The sequence below is a fragment of the Aythya marila genome, assembly GCF_965140915.1.
Source record: "Aythya marila genome assembly, chromosome: 5".
NCBI classification, from domain to species: domain Eukaryota; kingdom Metazoa; phylum Chordata; class Aves; order Anseriformes; family Anatidae; genus Aythya; species Aythya marila.
The window spans coordinates 25,687,277-25,707,329 of NC_139046.1; the positions used below are offsets into that span (position 1 = coordinate 25,687,277).

At 41.0% G+C, this 20,053-nt stretch overlaps 1 protein-coding gene across 2 annotated transcripts; it reads right to left on the reverse strand.

Moving 5' to 3' along the window:
- Positions 1–512: 512 nt before the first annotated feature.
- MLH3 (mutL homolog 3) lies at positions 513–19,915 on the reverse strand. Of its 2 annotated transcripts, XM_082761921.1 has the most exons (13): positions 19,849–19,915; positions 16,082–19,425; positions 12,825–12,923; positions 12,083–12,153; positions 11,056–11,160; positions 9,014–9,086; positions 8,293–8,364; positions 7,128–7,236; positions 3,943–4,102; positions 2,624–2,647; positions 2,360–2,438; positions 1,265–1,416; positions 513–648 (listed from the first exon to the last, which is right to left on the reverse strand). In XM_082761921.1, the coding sequence occupies exons 2-13, from the start codon at positions 19,374–19,376 to the stop codon at positions 562–564; spliced, it is 4,326 nt and encodes a 1,441-aa protein (XP_082618047.1). In that variant the 5' UTR covers positions 19,377–19,425; positions 19,849–19,915; the 3' UTR covers positions 513–561. The 2 variants fall into 2 exon arrangements, with proteins under 2 accessions (XP_082618047.1, XP_082618048.1); XM_082761922.1 differs by lacking the exons at positions 12,825–12,923; positions 19,849–19,915 and having other exon boundaries at positions 16,082–19,785.
- Between the last annotated feature and the right edge of the window lie 138 nt (positions 19,916–20,053).

Consider the following 20,053-nt stretch of genomic DNA (forward strand, 5'->3'; position numbering starts at 1 on the left):
ACTCTTTTTTAGCCTAGGCTGAGATGCAAAATAGAACAGGAACGTGTTCAAAAAAAAAACAACCAAAAAACCTGTCTACTGTTAGAAATGCCACGAGCTATTTAGTCCTTTCGGTGAAAGTGGGGCTATGCTAGGATTTAGAAACCTATTACTCAAGAATGTGAACTGCAGGGAGATGGAGAAAACAGCTGGGTGTGTCATTGCCTTCTAAAGCAGAGACACCTTTTTTTGATCCCAAGTTGGCTTGTATTTACTATGAAGCCGGTCAGTCCTCATTCCAACCACTGCCAGGAGCCCACAGAAATAGTTTAGTGTTAATTTTATTAATAAATACCTCTTCAATTTCAAAGCACTATAAAATCCATTAATTAAAAGTCTCTTCTCTATTATGCAGAATCCTGCTGTGCTTGCAGTAACTCTGAGTGGCTGCAACTTGCCCTTGATAGTCAAGCAGTGACGTGACCCAGGTTTACAACAAAGTTCCTTAACGTTGAAGATGCTTCTCCAGGCTTCAGGGCTGGGCTTCTGCCGTGTTCTCCTGGCTGCTCTCTGCTTCCTAGGTCAGTACTTTTTTTGGTTAGGGTCTTTGCTCCCAAACAGGTGCCATGCTCGAACCATCTTCCGCAGTCTAGCCAAATTAGGTTTAGGCTGGAGGGAAAAATATTAAGCAATAATCATAACTAAATCAACTTCAATATCTTCGTGCTCTTTGCCCTAATACAGACGTTCCCATTCTTTGTCATATCTAATTCAAAGTCCCACATGACTTTCAACAGAATCTAATTTAATAACCTAATATACTGTAGTATTCACAGGAGAGGAGGTTGTTGGTTTTTTTTTTTTCCAATTTTAAAGAAATGTTGCTATTTCTTTGCTTCTTTCCCTATTTTAAGGGCATCTTAAACTTTGGGAAAATAGGTGTTTGTTCAATCTTCAGCACACTTGCTACTAGCAGAATATCAGAACTTACATGTTTTCCAAATTTTACACTTAAAAACCACAACTGCTTTAAATCTATGCTTGACTTCAACCACTAGTGAACCTCCTTCAAGCCAGTGTGACCATTCAAATGGAACATGGTAAAATCCTTTCTAAAGTGTTTGCAGGACAGAGGTTTATTTATTTATTTATTATTTTACTGATAACAGCTCTGTAAAAGTTTGTGTAAGATACAGTGGTGGTCTGTTCCAGTTCTAACACACATGTACACAATGAGCCTTATAACCCAGGGCATGCTGCCTTATTTCAGTGACCCACACAGTACCTGAATTTCCTGCTGCAGATGGTCGATGTCTGCAAGGGGCATCATGGAAGGCCTGCCGTGAGCACACTGGAAGGGCAGCTGGCAAGAGGACAAAGCTTTAATGAGCTGACAGCTCTCCTCCAAAGTCAAACTGTCGTTGAACTTGATAGCTCCTGGAATAAGAGAAAATTCTTGAATGTGCTGCCAGAGAGAATGCAAACCACCTCCTGCTGCTGCATGAGGATCAGCTATCCAAAGCCTAAACTGTTTCACCTTATCCAAGTCTGATAGATGGTAGGATTATTAGATTTTGGCTTTTCAGGTGATGTTGCAAGAAGCAAAAGGAGCTTTTTCTTTTTTTTTTTCCTAAGGACTGGAGATGCACATAAAGGCAGTAAAACCAGAAGACAGCTATTACCAGTTCCATAGGCTTTATCAGCTTTATATGCCTGCTACTGACCCTGCCCTTAAGTCCTTTCTCATAAAGGGACACTTAATGGCATCCAGAGGAAATCAAAGCAGAACATTAAGGGGGCAGAGCAGAGGTGCCTGCAGACTTTAGCCTTTACAGATTGACAAAACTGTATGAATCCTGCCCTTCAGCTGTGGGACTTCTTTAGATATAAAAAGTTGTAATATACAGTCTGCCATTTGTAGAATACAGCGACACAGCATGAAAATAGATGCTTTTGGTTCAGGTTTACCCTTTCAGAATTAATATTCAGAAATATTAATTCTCGTTAATATTTTACATAACACAGAAACTGCCCCAAGAGGTTAGACCTACTGCAGTCTGCACCTGTGAGGAAGAACTGTTACTTGGTTGAATGCTCCCAGGGATGAGAGCATCTCAGTGAATAAAACACCGCGTTTTATCAGTGTTTCATGTGTGGGCTGGAATTACTTCAGGACCACACAAACCAGCACAGTGGTTTTTGTCCCTCACGGTACTGTCCACGAAGAGACCATTATCTCCTCATCCCTATGAAACTGTAATCCTGGAATTCCTGCAAACACATTCTGAAACTACTGCCCTACGAAGAATACTGTGTAGAAGCAGAAAGGTTAAAAAAATAAATAAAAAGAAGGAATGAAAGAAAAGTACAGTTCCCCTACCATGACAGGCTTGGGAAGCTAACACCTTCAGAAGCGTCAGAGGCAGTGTTCCTCGTGCTCGTCCTGTCGTCTGCACTAGCTAAAAGTAGTAAGGGAACATTATCTTACATTCCATGTAATATGAAAAAAAAAAAGAAAGGGAGAAATATAACAGGAATGAGCTAAATCCACATCTCTTATGGTGCTTATTGCTCTTATTCCCTCTGATTTATGCAATAAGCTTTGCATTATACCAGTCAACTTTAGAAGCAGACAGCTACTCACCTCAACTTGTTCTTGAATAAACTCCTGGAAAGAAAAAGGTAAAATGATCAGTTGCTATTCCTCCTTTTGATTGCCCATACCCGACTTTGTCCACATTTGTGTATAATTTAATGCATAAATGCCAATATTCCCCAGGAAAAATGATGCAGTTGCTTGTACATTGACCATATTGTGAAAGTTCTCAGCACAAGTCCTGACATCTCACAAATACCTTGTCAGGCCTGAAACTAATCACTTGGTTTCTCTCTGCACCAGTTTCCTGTAGAAATATACTCTATTATATAGCGTATTATAAATAGACCTTCTATATACAAAAGTATATATGAATATACCTGCAAAATGGATATAATGGAACTCTCATACCACAGAGTATAATATATGTATATACATATATTATAATATATCATATATATAATATATACGTGTTCTCTTTGAATAATTGCCATTTCTTCTTTGAATAACAGTCCACATGGATTTAATTTCTGATACCTAAGATATAGAGAACTCAATCATGAATAGGTGCTACTAGTCCTAATTAAAATAAAAAGGACTGCAGAATAGGTCTGCCAAAACACTCATGAGATCTTGACATTTCAGCTAAGAAAGAGTGCTGGTGAGGGACAGACATGATCTGCAGCTACCATTCAAAAAAATAAAACAGAAAAAGCACTCTGCCACCATTTTCAGGGCTCTTGGCACACCAGGAGAGTGCATTTTGACTTCTACCTGATTCTAGCAGGGTTGGAAAAATAAATTAAATTAGATGAATTGTCTTTTTTTCTCTTTGTATCAAAAGAGACAAGTGGCAAGCAAGACTGGACTGACTCACAATGGCTCAGCCTAGTGGCTGAATATGGTACTCCAGAAACAATTTGTAAGGAGAGTCCTTGTTCCACTGACAATTGTGGAGAACTGTTTACAATGGAAACTGCAAGCAATCAGTTCAGCAATTTCTTCTTCAAACCACAGAACATCTGGAACAGCAGCTTTTAGAAAGCTGAACTGCATATGCAGAGACTTCATGAAAATCCTAACAAATATTCCATACCAGCAATAACAATCGTTTCACTGTTCATTCAAGTGTTCAAGAAGGATGAGCAGTAAACTGATGAAATATCTGAACTGCCTACTATTTTTCTCGTTTTTTTTCACTATTCCTAGTCTGAATCAGACTCCTATCACTGCTGTCAGGGACTTCAGTATAGGACTATTCAGCTACTAAAATTGATGGCAACCACACTGGCCATAACTCTCTCATAACAGTGATTAACCCAGAAAGCCAGTATCACAAATTGCTCTGATCCACATCCATAACTGACCTCCACAATGCTTTCAGTGACAGGTTGTCTTTTCCGTCGTAATTCATTGGCCTCTCTTTCTATAAAACACAGCGGCACTTTCTTGACTAGAATCAAGGAGCTGTTGGTCTCAGGAAATGATAATTCAAGGCCCAGATCCTTCAAATTTTTGTAGCAGCATCTGAGGAGAAAAATAAAGCAAAACAACGGAAATAAGACACAAACGCCTACATCTCCACAGCATGCCTAAATATTTCTGCAGTTTCTATGTTTCTTCTTTCCTGCAACAGTTTCCAATCCTGAAAAACACACCTCACAAGATTCCAATTAATTTTGCCTTTCTCCACTCTACATACACCTACGCTTCTCACTCCAATCAGCTGTGCATATCACATGCTCCATGGCTAAAAGATCTAAGAGTTCCTGTATTACTCAGAGAACTTTGTATTTAAATTTATAAATATTTTCTAAAGATGCAGCAGGTGTATGGTTCAAGCAAAAATTACCAACTCATCATACAGACAGGAACATGCACGTACCCTCTTCAAATATAAAAATTACACATCATAAAGGCTGCTTTAAGTCTAACCTAAAAAACTGATTTCAACTGACATGTAATGGCAAATGCTTACAACAGAAAAAAATATTGCAAGAAATTTATGCTGGTTTAAAGAACTTATGTTCTGTTAATAAAACAAAGGAAAGAACAACTTTTAGTTAATCTGACATTTGTCACCCTGTGGATAGAAAAATACATACAAAAACTGGACTTCACAGTCAGATGAGAACTTGTCATCAAAGAGAAGGAACAGCCAGCAATTATTATCAACAATAGTAAAAAACCAGTTATATACATTATTGTGAATATATATATTATTATATTATTCACTCAGGGAATATTCTCTTAAAATAAAGGTGGTGAAGGTAAATTATAGAAGAGATTCTCTGAACAAAAAAAGAAGCTATTCTAAACTTACTAAAATCAATCACGAGAATAATGCAATTACCAGGCTCCACACGGAGATGACTTGTATAATTCTAATAAGGACAAGGAGACCATGTATAAGCCTACAGTGAGAGGAAAAAGACTGAAAAAGTCCATTGTGGTGAAATGACAGAATCCACGGAGCTGGTGGAGTCAACTGAGCCCCCCCCTCCTTTTTTTTTTTTTTTTTTTTAATAAAAAAGGAAGTTCAAGAGAGTAAGCAGAACAATGCATTGCTGCAACAATTACTAGCCAAATAACAGAATCAAAACTGCAGGTGAAACAGAGGTCCACCAGCAAGCACAGCTGAAGAGAAAGATATTTCAGGAAAGTTGATATATTTCAATACATTGACCTTTGCAAGTAACATCAGCATTTAGATTTTCCATAGTGCTTTTAATTAATAACTTTTAGTACAGTTAGTCTCACAGACTGGTTGTAAATACTAATAAGCTAAAGAGCAATACAAAAAACCACCAGTAAGCCAACACCAGTATATGCCATCAGCAGAAAGCTTCTTGAATCAATTATCTTATGTGGCAATAGGAAATCACAACTGGCATTCCAGTACGCTGAATAATTTAACCAGCTTCCATAAAAGAAAACCATGCCTCTCTGATTTACTTTATCTTACTGATTTTTTTTTAGCATGCTTGTGATATATTTGTTGAAAAGCAGTACCTCAGAGAATGTATTTGGGCTTTCAAAAAGCTTTTGAAAGTGGCTAGAAATGCAAGTCTGATGAATTAAAAAGTTAAATGAAAAATGGAAAAAATTGATTTGCTGCTCATAAGGACAAATTAATGCAAAGTAGTAGGAATAATTTGATCTATGCATATATTTTGTTTGTTTCTACATTGAACAGCAAAAATTATATATATAAAAACCTGTTTTACTGTCATGACAGTTCAATAAATAAGCAGTTCATCTAAGCAGCAGTAGCCAAAAAAAAAAAAAAAGTAGACAAAATACTAGGTGTATATATACACCCATGTATATATAACAAACAGAAGTCATGGGAACAATTGTAAAGCTATTGTTGAAATCAGTGGGACACTGCCGTTTGGTATATTGTATTCAGTTTTGGCCATCCAGTCTCAAAAGTAGGTATGTCAAACATGGAAGACATTCAAAGATGAGCGTAAAAATAACTCCAAGTTGAACAAGAGGCATTAAAAATATGGTGATGTTGGCAAGAATATCATTAAAAGATAGGAACAACAAAGGCATCCAAATATTGTTGAACTATGAGCAGCAGCGGTTACATTCTCACATTTTTCCATACAGCAGGTGGTGAATAATAGTGCTTTACCCTTTCCTCTGGAATTTCTGGTATTAGCCATCGTAACACACATGAGTTACCGAACGGACATAGCAGCGATACCATTATGATCAGAATACACACAGAAAGGGCTTTACACCAAACAAGTGCATCCCTATAAAAGGCAGCAACCTTAACAAGGAGTGATTTAAATGCTGACGAGTTTGCCACAGACATCACCAAAAAAAAATGGGGGGGACGTCTGAAAATAACAATGAGGTGGACCTGTGGAAGTTAACAGAGAACTTTGACTGAACACAAAGAACATGAGAAAAAATACAAATGCACGTGGCAGAAGACAGTCAGGGATATTTGGGGGAAAATAAAAATGATCAATTAGTATCCAGTAGGTCTATAGTAGTCCAACAATACATTTGCATCTTAGCCTAAACTCCTGCAGTACAGAAGTTAAGTATCCTAATAGCAACCAGTCTACCAGTCTGAAACATTTGGGAAACAGTGTTCATTAGTTACTCTTGGCAGGCACCTAAGATTAAGGAATGCATTTTTGAAGGATTCGCAACACAAGCTTTCCATAGCACATCCTCCTCCTCTCCAACAGTGCCTATTAAGTCAGTGCCTATATCTACACTGGGAGCACTGCACTCCAGCGTGCACTTCCAAGTGCTGCTCCCTAGCCAGGAGGATCTGCTGCAGGCTGCTCTGGTACTCTCCTGGCTCATGCCCCAAGTTTCACCTTCCCCAGGAAATCAGAGGGTATTGCAGTGGCACAGAGATGGCACGCCAGAAGCCCACTTATTTTCCACAGAATAGATATACCCAACTGGTCTCTGCTCAGGCAAGAACAAACAGCCGTGGTGGTGACCTAAGTTATACAGAGAGATCTTCCTGGTCAGTAGAGCCTTTCCCCAAAGTTTAGAGTGACTGGCCATTACTAACCGTAGAATTCTTCTTTGCTCTTCTGTAACTTCAATCTCCATAGGGGGAGAGATGGAGGAGGACAGTAATTTCTTCTTGCCACACGCTGCAGCTTCCTTCTCATAGGAATCTGTGAATGAAACATTTGGAAGTATCCCTCTTTGAATATTTACGCAGGCATTACCCTTAATGACCCTATGGTTTGGCATGTAATCCTCTGTTTGGATTTAAAAATGACCACAGAATGCCTTCTCCTGAAACTTGTGGAGGACTGGGAATGTCACAAACCAGACATCTAGTCTCTGGGGAGGGGTTGGTTAATGCCACTTTGTTTTTTCCCACCATTTCCAAAAAAGAGTCACCCTAAATAGCGAAAAACAAAAAAAACAAGTAAAAATCAAAACAAAACAAAACAAAAAACCCAACAACCCTACTGATATATTTAGTTCAACTCACAGAGAGCAATTTTTCCACAGAAAAATCTCTCATAAAAGGCATTAAAATACTATTCATTAAGCATCTCTCCCTTCAGTCTTTAACTTTTTTCAGTACCTGACCAGAGAGAGCAGATTTCCTGGAATCCTCTCTGCAGGAACTGCATGCTATTTCTCAATGAAAGAGAAGGTCAATGATTTTTAAGTACTTGATGGATAGCTATTGTGCTTTCTAATACTGAAACCAATGGCTAATGAGCTTACAGAAAAGACCATTATTTCCCTCAGTTTCAGAATGAAGAAATGTTAGGCTTTAAGCATGGTATTCAGCTAAAAAGGAAACAAATTAACTGTGCTCCTTACTCTGCACCCCACATCTTATTCTTCACAGCATAACCACATGCTCTTATTGATGTTGTTCTATTTCCTGTTCATTGTTTTTCCTATCAGTCTTCCTGCTCTTTCATTATGTCAGGACTATTTTAGTTTGATAGTTCTGTGGGTAGGGTGCATATCTTCTGTTTTTGGAAACGCTGTAACAATTTTCAGCTGCCAATGCTCTGAATGCTACCCATAATGAATGGCTGCACTCTGACAGGGATCAGGGTCAAGATGACAAATCAATATCCTATTGGTTCGACATATCCCAGATTTATCCTTATGACAAATCAGTTAGCAAGCTTTCCCTTTAAGAAAGCTCTTGTTTGCACTTTCCTGTGCACTACCTTTCCTAAAACCACCTGAATCCTCACCTGCAATAAGCTGCTCCAAGCGGATCCGTTCATGCGCTGCATGTTGGTCCACCAAAACCACGAGGTTTCCACCTAAAAATGTAACACAATAGGTTAAAAATAGGCAACTTGGTACCAGCAACTGCACAGGCTGGAAAGAAGGATGACCACTCCCTAGAGCCTACATTTAGAAGGTAAATACCAACTAGTTTTACAAAAATGAAGTGAGAAGGAGATTGCCTTGGCAAAACAATGTCGCTACAGAACTGAAATTTGGTGATCCAAATGGAGCATTTAAATTAAGAGTAGCTGGATTAAGCCAGAAAATCTTGTCTATTGACATCTTCATCTAACTTCAGAACGAGAGCTGAGGTCACCCACAAACTGTTCTATTTAATACAGTCTTTAAAAACACTACAAAAACTACTGATTTTGAATGCCTTTTTTGTACAGCTTCAGCTAGCTGTGGCAATGAATATGTCCAGACAATGTGAACACAGTCTGAAAGACGTTAGTAATTTGAGTATAATCTATTTTTATAACACTAATCTGAAGGCAGTAGGAACGTTCAACAACATCCAAAATAAAGAGTAAGAAGATCCAGGCAGTTTCATGTGAAGGCTAACATTTTGCTCTACTCACGATATCATCCCAAGACAAGAGAAAAAGCAGGACTGTGTTCCCTCTGCAATATAACTACATTTGAAACCTAACTCAGCTTAATAATAATAACTCCTCTTACCTTCCTTTTTATCCATTTCATTCCTGGTGTTGACTACACAAGCAATAAATTTGTTGTCCACTTGCTGAAGAACCTGTAAGATAGTTAGAATAATCACTACCCAGTGGTAAAATGATTTTGAAAATGAAGGTAAACAGAAGATGACAATCAAAATAGATCAAACACACAGAACAGATGATTAGGGGAGTGGAAATCACATCTTTTCTAATCTCAAAGGCTCAAGGAATTTGAGCTAGCAAAACTGAAACCATGAAGATATATAAATATTCTTTATAATAAAATGAGGGGCTAAATATGGAAAAGGCAGAAATTATTTGGCTAAAATACAACATTGGCTGGTGAAATGACCATAAATTGGTCATGAAACAGTTTAGTCTGGAACTATAAGAAAGTTTAAAAATAGCCAAGAAAACAATTCTGGGTCTGTCTTTTCAAAGACAGTTGTAAAGGCAAGAACTGCAAGGTGGGGCTGGAAATTTACAGAATGGATTAAACAGTGGTGTAGATGCCTCCTTGAGCTAGGAATTGAAGCTGTACACAGCAACTCTAAGTATCTGATCTGCTGACATCACCAAAAAAAATATAAACAACCTTTTATAATCTGAGCTGTGTCTAAGGGCTTGTGCTGATCATCTGTAGGAGCCAGGAAGCATTTGTTTTGCCTCTTTTTCTTTTGCCTAACTTGCCTTTGAGAGTTGCTTCCACCTTCTCTTCCAGCATCATAAATCAACCTGAGCTAGAGATGGAATACTGTGCAGTGATGCACAATGCTTTGAGTATCTCATTTTTACATTTAAATTAACAGAGGATTAGGGAAGAATTTCTCCCTCAGTCAAATGGACAGAGCTCCCTGGGAGTACTGTCTCACTGAACAGAATCACAGAATCACAGAATTTCCTAGGTTGGAAGAGACCTCAAGGTCATCGAGTCCAACCTCCAACCTAACGCTAACAGCCCTCCACTAAACCATATCCCTAAGCTCTACATCTAAACGTCTTTTGAAGACTTCCAGGGATGGTGACTCCACCACTTCCCTGGGCAGCCTGTTCCAGTGCCTCACAACCCTTTCAGTGAAGAAGTTAAAAATGATTAGATGATCCTATTTCTTTGAAGGGATACAAGACATTCATAGTTCTTTTCCTTCTGCTTTACAGCTTTCTTCTCTGGTCTTTCTGAAACATAACCCGTTTCCTGTAATAACTTTATTTACTCCTGTTATTCTTGCACACCAACATAAGTGAGAATCATTTACGTTCTCCACCCCGGAGTTTAACGTTGCCATGTCCCATCCGTCAGAACCTGCAATCTCAAAGTCATCAACCTGATCACATGAGAATGACGCTAATTTGGCTTACAAGCCTTTAGTTATTAATAAGTAACACATGGAGAGAATTCACTTTGACATTTTTATCCAGGCAAACTGTCAAACAATGTAAGCTGCAGCCATACATTTACGTCAGCTTTTAAGTTAACAACCAAAACATTCAATAAAAAAGCATTAAAATAGTTAAGCTTCATGCCATGATGCCGTTTTTAAGAATCAATTCTCAGAGCAGCTATAAATCTTAAAAAGAAATTTCAAGTCTTTCCAGGAAATCTGGGATTTGCTTTTGAAACCACTATGCTGAAGAATTAAATTTCTAAGGTCAATACAGAACATGTAGGACACAGGCTTCAGGGGAATACAAACTAGCAATTATCTTTAACAAATGTAAAAACCTGCCTGTTGAATGATCATTTAGTTAACAGTGTTTCAAAACAGTGGCAACAGGGCTGCCTCTTGGTTTGATTTAACCATACATTCAAGAACTTTTAGTTGCTTTGCAGATTAGTATCTTCTGATAGATAATCCGCTAAAATCTCACATGACATACAAGTCTGATGGTACTGCACACCAACCCAGATTTCTGCTTGTGCCTGTGAAAATTAAGGATATGATCTGTTTCCCTGGAGACCTCTCTCCTACAAGGCAGAAACTTCAGAAAACCCCACTTGCTCAATGGGAATTTTGGCATGAAAACTAGAGATAGATGATATTGTACCTGCATCGAATGGACCATGTCTTTGGTGAAACGATAAGGATACAAGATATTGTGAATTTTCACAGCCAGATTCTCAGCCTGACCACTGGTCACATCCACAGCAATCTGTAGAAAGAGAATTACATGGAGAGTTTACAGTATCAAGCAGCCCGTGGGGAATAAGAAAACAAACAAACAAACAAACAAACAAAAAACCACATCAGATTTAGGAAAGAACATTCTGGAGATTGCTCTCTCTGTAGTTTGACAAACCAAGCTTTCTACACAAGAACAGCACTAGCTAAAGATACCATCTGGCAATATCTCTGCTACTATCCCTGTATACTTTCCCATCTGGATATTACCTGCTAATTTCAAGGCATTCAGTTACTTGAATTACCCACCAGAAAACCTGAAGCTCACAATCAGCCTACGCAGGCTCTCAGTAGATGAGATGCACTACCCTGAGATGACTCAGAGTACTGAGTAACAAACTGTAACAAACAAACAAACATTCCTCTGCAGAAACTCACCAGCAGGTGGTTTGCTACTCCATCTCCATTGTTTGCAGGTGGAAGTGATTACATACGTATGTTTACACACACACACGATGCTTAAAGATAATGCTACATCGTGACAACAGAAGAAGTCTGTATAAAAGCTCAAACATTGTTTTCCTCTCACATGCTAGAGCCCTGCCAGGCTACAAAAACAACTGCAGTAAAATGCAATTTTGCCATTTGAAAACTTTTTATTTTAAGATGAACATTTCTGTAGAGGGAAAGACAGCCTACAATAATGTTTTGCTTTTGAAAAGCAAAAGATTAGCCTGATGTTTATTCAAAGGCTGAATATATGCACAAAAATGACTTAGATATAAACCATCTATAAAAAAAAAAATATAATTGCAAGGTCTGCAGTCTAATATATCACTGAATAAATTATATACAACAGTTACAATATATTTGTAATTTTGGTCCCCATGTCAGAAAGTAACAGAAGGATAAAATGACTCCTGTTTTAGCATGAGATGCAAGATAATGCTTACCTCTGGGCAGCGAACAAAAACAGGATTGTCCCATTCTGAAAGCAATGACTGGAGAGACTCGCCTTCAGCATCTGGGAAAGAACGTACAGACAATACAGGGACTGCCACCAGCCATCAGTACAAGGTACATTGGGTACTTCTACCTCACCCAAGTATTATTGCATTTTTTCTGCTTCAAAAAAGGGGGAGAATGTACAGATAAATAATGGAACATGAGAATGGGCTTCTCTATTGTCTGCTTTAACTAGAAAGGTCCCTGTGCAGCTTGCTGTCTCCTGAGCATGCTGCAGCACAATTCAACAGGCCCTGGAAGTGGCAAGGAAAATTAAAAAAAAAAGAAAAAAGCACCTGCTTAGCTACCCACTGCCCCTGGACAAAGCCACATACCAAAAAGGTGATTTCATCCTTTCCATCACAAAAAAAAAAAAGAAAAAAATAGTGAGGATTGAAGCTATTTTTCACATTCCAAGGTTGGAATGAGTACAAAGAAGGGAGTAGGTAATTATTCTTTAAAGTTCTGACATAATTCAACAAAGAACTGGGTATTTCATCCTGTAAATAAGTACCCCCTAACCTGCCTTCAACCCTAGAAGAATTTTTTTCCAGTTCTAGATCTGAGATGACTCACACAGTCCCATTGTTAACAGACCTTGAGTAATTCTGGGTTCCTGTTGGGACATCTGGGAGAATTCTTTGATTTGTTTTTACAACAGAACACTGTGTCCTGGAAAGCTGGCCCTACCTCTCGGATCCTGGCTTGCTAGAGTCTTCTCTTTTCGAGGTCTAGGAAGGAAGGGTAGCACAATCTCACTTCTAAAGGGATGGCACCTGCACTGAAGCCCTAAACACAACATAAATTTACTGCTGCATATCCATCAACATGCAAAATTACAAAAAGCTACACACTTATTATATTCTCATAAATAAAAGTGTGCTTAGCCCTGGGCAAATTAGAGCATTTCACAGATTTTGCCATCCAACATTGAGAAACAGCAGCATATATGTAAAATACTGAGAATTATCAGACACACTTGCACGTGGAAATGTATTTAAAATATTACTGTGGCTTCTGCAAGACTGTCCTTAAAAATTAGTTGCTACTTTAATCGCATAAGATTTACTTCCAGAATTAGTGCAATCAGAAGTGTCATCCTCAAAGGAAAAGGAAGGTATAGGTTAAGTCTTTCAGGTATCAAAACACTCTTGACTTTCAATGGCAAAATGTCAATCACCAGTCCTATCAATACTTCATGCAGTTATCAGCAACTTGTAAGACTACAATCTACAAGCTGGTGAGACCACATGAGATATCAGTTAGCCTACCATGTTCCTACCCACCCAGAAATGATTTATTGATACTATAAACCTGCACTGTTATCAAGATTATTAAGAAAAGTGGCTCTGATTTCCAGCACAGCGGTAAACATTTCACCCTTCCTTTGGTACAATTCAGCCTTCTATTCTTTGTGAAATAATAATGAATTAATAAAGTTCCTTTCTACTAAGAAATTACGGGTGTGCATGCAGGAAAAGTGGCAGTGATAAAGCCAAAGAAAACCAGCTGTGTGCTGATAAGCTCAGTATGAAAAAGCTCTGTGAGATCCTACGGCCAGCTCACAGACTCCTGACGGTTGGCTTTAGCCCAGGAAAGCCCAGGGATGGTTCTGCCCTGGGGACTGAGAGTCCTTTCAAGAATCCAAACTGGCAGTCCCGCACAGGAAGGGAACTCAGCGTCCAAGTGCCCCAACACCTAGTCACAGACTCTTACTGAACAGAGGGCAAGAGGGCCTGATGTGATTCTTGGCAAACCGGGGCAAAATGAAGATTTCCATCTCATTTAGACTTTGATAGAACTTTTATAGCTATTGCCATGGAAAGATGTTACCCCTCGAGTTCACAGAAGCATCCATCGCTCCTGTGAACAGGAGCCCGGTGTTTACACATGTAACAAACTACAGTTCACTTCCCTGCCTCTTTTGCAGGAAAATCCTGATCAGGATGTACATGACTCACAAAGGATTGTCTTGCCCAGCGGCCAGTGAGAATTCAGAGCTGGCAAAGATTATTATTGATATGATTCTTCTGGTGGGTAACATCAGAAAAGGTGCTGAGGATAACTTATCTACTTCAGACATATACAATTAGCACACTAGAATACTGATTTTCACTTGCCTCAATTAGCTTATTAAAATGTATTGGTGCCAGGACGTATTGATCAATAATGTAATAAAAGAAACAAAAAATACAGACATAGCTGGCAACAAAGACCAAGCTGAACTGGGGTGTCTATCTAGTACAAAGAATATTAACCTAATACAAATGCATAGCATCAGATTATTCAGAAAGTCATTCAATAGTGAAACACAGCTTGATAAATTTTCCTGTAATGGCCAACTTAATCCATACAAAGACACCTGAGTCTGTCCTACAAAATCCAGCATTTCTGTCGAGCACATGGAGTAGATGGGATGTGAGAAACAAGATAGCAGCCAGCCACTGGTGTGATGGCTATGGAGGATATCCGTAAGAGGACACGAATTATTCTTACCTCCTTCCACCTGCCACCAACCAGTGTAATTTCCCTGAACTTGTGTGCAAGGCATTTGTCTTAACAAGTCACCTGGCCTTGAAACACAGTCAACACCGTGGCATTACTGACACTATTCTAAAGAGCAGAATGAAAGCACCATAGCAAGTGAACATGATCAGGAATGCACTACACAAACATTTTGGATAGAAGATCGAGCTCCACGACTCCGTGCTTTGGCTCGCTACCAAACAGCTCTGGGGGCAGCGGAAATTGGTAAACCACAGAAATTAAAAGAAAGTGTTAGTCAGGGAACGTACATTTGCACTTCCCATTAGTTTTACCTAGTAAAAACACAGATGTTCTTCCCCTTGTAATAAATCTGCTTTAATGGAATACAATAAATATTAAGAACTATTGGCATCAATTATTACACTTAAAAGGAAACAACACCTGAAACATCTATTGCACCAAGTTTTCTATGACTGGTGATGAGGAAGTAAGAGACAAAAAAGGGAACCAAACAGAGGCCAAATATTGATTAGCCAAATATTTCACAGAACTACTGGAAACAAGGCCAAGCTACTTTTTCAAAACAAATTACACAGAAGAAAACACAGCCTACAGGTGGAATGGCTGCATCTTTGGTCAAAGTATTTCTGCCTATAGGCAGAATAAAGAACAATTTTGAATAGATCTATTAATGGAAGGGAAAATTATCAGACATTATGCTACCAAGCCAAATACAGAGGACACAGAAAGGCAAGACCAACAGCTAGATCAATGGGGACTTGTAAATGTTCCACCACTGACAAAACAATACAGCGCAGCGCCCTGTAACTTCAAGAAAAGCTCCACCATTAAACTGCCAACAATGCTGTACAACATCTCCTGCAACACAAAGCGGGAAGGAACAGCCTTCCAACATCCGTGGAACAGACTAAGCATTCTCAATGAAATGTCAGATTTTTGTTCATTTTTCAAGGGTTGTTTTCAATTTTGTAGGCAGGCTGAAAAAAGGGTCGTTTTTGTGGTTTAATATGGGGCTCACAGTAACAACACGTTCTTGGAAACATGATCATTTAGGACAAAGTGTTAAAAAAAAACACAATACATTTCTGGTATACTTATTTTGAAATAGGTCTTGCTTTATAAACAATAGCAGTTATATGTAATTGGGATCACAGTAAATGCCACAATGCCCAGTGAAAACTAAGCAGCTGCCTGTTAATTGACAAGGTGTTGCCATTTCTTTCTGTTTTATTTAAAATTACCTTTTTAACAGTTTGAATGTTGATGCTTTTCTGTCTCCACAGTCTCCAACACTTTTCTGTTTTCCATACAGCTATTACAGCTAACGCAGTGAGCATTTCAACACAAGTTGCCAGGTGCTGACAGCAAAGCATTTTATGCACCTAGCTGAACACAAACTGTGTTCCTCATTCTGTTTTCACCTGAACAAACCCTCTTACCATTCTCCGAGACAACATTCACAGCCATTGTCGTTATATCTTTAACGCAGGCAGCCTGGAATCCTTCAGCAGGAGGAGTGCTGTAGGTGCTCAGCCCAGTTGCTGTATTGATGTAAATCGTCTTACCCGAGGAAGCATCAAAGTCTTGCAGCCAGTCAGAAGAACGCCAATCATCTCTGGGGTCGCCTCTACTTGTGTTGTCTGCAGAGAACGCCATGTTACTTGGGAAGGTTACACAGGGATCCTCCGTATCTTTCAAGTTTTGTTTTGAGAATTCAGCTAACGCGCTTTTATCTTCACAGATGACGTTAGGGCAATCTTTTTTTGCCGGTAATGGTAAAACACCGCTTGCAGAGACTGCATATTCCCCTTCAGTGCTGCTGAGTGGTGATGAGCTGACAGTGTGCTTCGTGGGTTCTGCTCTTGTGTCGTCTGATGGCTGGCAAGTATTCCCCTTAGAAACGCTGCAACTTTCCCTCATGTTTTCCGCTGTCGATTTACACATTTGACGTGCATTGCACAAACCATCATTATTTGAAGATTCAAGATCAAAAGAGGTGTTATCTTTTCCACTGGAATCTGTTTGGAATTGCTCACCAAGTTGTTTTACTTCTTTGCGGTCGCTTTTCATTCTGGACAGTTTGGATGACAATGATCCTGGAGATCTTCTACTACTTATGCTTGTTTTACTAACCTCTGAGTAATCAGACAACGTCAAAGGGCTCTGACAAATGGCTCGTTTGTCTGGTGAAACTTCTCCACTGCAGACTAAAGTCTCATCTAAAGGTCTCACAAGCTGGCTGTTATTATTGGAATCTGTGTGTTCCAAAGTCGGAGTCTCACAAATACTCCAGCCACCGTGACCGGCATTCTGCTTCTTTGAAAAGTCACGGTTAGCTTGTGAGTTACAAACAGGGACACCGGATTTGTTCTGCTCTGCTAACGGCGTTGGCAGCACACACTTGACTCTCCCGTAATATCTCCTGAACTTTTCTAGGGAGCCCAGCTGTGTGGATAGGCTCAGCTTCTTACAGGGCTGGGATCTTGGCTCAGCTCTTTGTCTTCTAGGACTTTTTGTAGCTTTAGTGTGAGGATTGCCTAAAGATGTTGCCAACGGCAATTCTGTAACATCAGATGTTTCATAATGTCTTTTACTGGCAGCAGTGGGCATGGCTATCCCTTCACTCACCTGATTTGACAAACTTTTGTTCTCTGACTGCTCACCTCTGTCAGCCGTGTGTCCTTCTCTGCTGCAGGGAGCTGTGTGTTCTTTATTTGTATTACTGGAAACATCCTTAGCATTTAAAGCCTGAGTGGGAAAACTCACTTTGTGCCTAAACATGTGCTTGGCACTGACAGGGCCAGGTCTACTGTGCATGTTTAATGCAAGACTTGTTTCTGTTTGTTCACGCCCACGTGGGGGATCACTTTGCACATGTGTTTTGAGGCCTACAGAACATGTTTTTTTGGGTACTGAACTAGCAACTCCCCTCCCGGCATCATCCACCACTTCAGTTGTCCCCCTGTCTCCTTTTCCTGCATTAGACAGTCTTATCAGTGAACTTCCAGAGACAGTTTCAGATTCTGTTGCTGTTTCAGTAGGGTCTTGTCTCTCAGACAGCCACCGAGTCATATCAGCATTCAAGTTACTGACCGTGGTGCTTTTCTGCACTACTTTGTCTTGCAGGTTTCCCACATCTTTTATGCAGTTGTCTGCACGATGCAGCAGGTCACGACAACCGTCTATTTTTATTATTGCTGATCTGGCCCCTTCAGTGAAAGAGGAATGGAGATTTTCTGAAGATCTGAGGTGAGCATCAGGCACTGTTTGGGGACAATTAGCGTCTTTTGGCTCCTGTTCTGAGGTATCTGATACAGTGAAATTAGAAGTCGTGTCATCTCTGCTGGGCAGTGGAATCTCTGCTTTACTGTTTCTACATGGATCAGTTGGTTCGGCAACCTTTTGATTCGAGGAAACTTCAACCTCCTGTAGATTTTTATCCGACTCTGTAGGATTTGAAGATTTTTTTCCCATTGTGGATTTTCTTTTGACATCTTTTGATTGCAACTTACGTATTTCATAGGAATCCAAAATTTCATCACATGCTTTCTTAAAGTTTTCTTGGATGCTCTTCTCCTCAGAGAGCGAGGGCTTCGGAACTGGAGCATTATACAAACAAAAGTCATTATCTTCGTTAAATTCTCTGATGTCCTCGCTACATGGTTCAATAAATAAATGTTCTCGCTTCAAAAACATTTTCACTCCTTCCTCTACGCAAGCTAGAAGTGCATCCCAGTTCTGGAACTCGATCAGAGTTTTTGCAGGTTCCAGACACACATCGTAGTCGCTGTACGCACAGGACACATTGAGAATAAAGATCCCGTACAGCTCTGGGCCACTACGATGGCGACCAGGACTTGAGCAAGCCTGTCTGTTTGCAGGGCCACTTTTTGCTTTGCAAATGACACTTTGTTTTCTTAATAAAAAATCAATTAGTTTGTGTAGTCTCGTCTTTAAAACAAGCCTCCTATTCACATACAAGAACTGCATGTTCTTGTTGTAATGTCCTTCAGAACTGATATAACCACTTATCTCAAATCCTCCAGACTTATGACTCACTTCTCTTAACTTCTGTGATCTGCCCAGCCCATAGATTTGACAAAAACGAGAGTAAACGTCTCTTGTCTTAGGGAGCTGAAGCACCATGGCACAAGAAACATCGTTCCTTAAAGAAAGGGAAACAGAGGGATGCATCAGCGAAATTGCCTCTACTTTCTGTCTCACTCTCTCAAATTCCAGCACAGGATCCATGCACCTCCTCCTGACTGGTAGCTGATGGAACAGATTGCACACGGTCACTGTCGTTCCGCCACTTGGTCTGCTCAGCTCAGCTTCACAGACTTCCAGCGCGTGCCCGTTGTGAAACAGTTTCACAAAGGTTTTTGCTGTCCTGCTGGTCTTTGATGAAACTTCCACGACGCTGGCCATGTTAGCTATGCTTGCCAGAGCCTCGCCTCTAAAGCCGTAGTACGTCAGGTTCTCCAGGTCTCCCACTGAGCTGCACTTACTGGTGAAATACCGCTTTCCCATTTTATGCAAATCATCTCTCCCCATCCCGGACCCATTGTCCACCACCTGGATCTTAAAAGCCTCCAGATCCACCCTGACGGCTACACACGTTGCTTTGGCATCGATGCTGTTGAGGACGAGCTCCTCGACGCACTGCCCCAGCGAGGTGATGGTGACCCCGGAGCGCAGCCGGGCGCGCACATCTTCGCCCAGGTGCTTGATCATGTCAAAGCCGGGCAGGTGGGAGATCACAGCGCCATGCCCTTCCAGCTACCTGCGGGTGGGGGAGGAAGGAGCTGTAATTAAAGGCCTGATACCTGTTGCACTCACCCTTATGGATATAACGTGCCTGTTTTTCTCCTATTTAGAGTTTTTTTCTGTGATTACCACCCCGCTCAGGCTCGGACTACAGTCAGGCAGTGCCTTCAAGGCAGGCAGCCAGAACCTGAGCCTGAGCCCCCCCCAACAACGCACTCGCTCCTCACACCCAGCGCCCCCAGAGGGAAACCCGGCGCGGGGAGGCCGCACCCACGGGCGCTGCGCTCCCCTCAGCACCACACACGCGGCGGGGGCCGCCCGGGGCCGCCCTCCCCTCGCTGCTCCCTCCACCCCCGGGGCCGGGAGCCCCTCGCAGCCCCTCCCCGCTGCTCCCGCTCCCTGACGAGCTCCCGGTCCCGGCCCCCTCAGCCGCCCCCACCCCAACGGCCGCGGCGCGAGCCCAACGGCCGCGGGGCGCCCCGCGCGACGGCGGCGCTGAGGGACCCCGGCAGGGAGCCGGCGGCGCATGCGCGACAGCACCGTGAAGGCTCGCAGGGGCTCGCCGCGCCGGGACTACAGCTCCCGGCAGGCCTCGCGCCGCCCGCAGGGCATGCTGGGAGATGTAGTTTGGGGCCGTCCCTGCG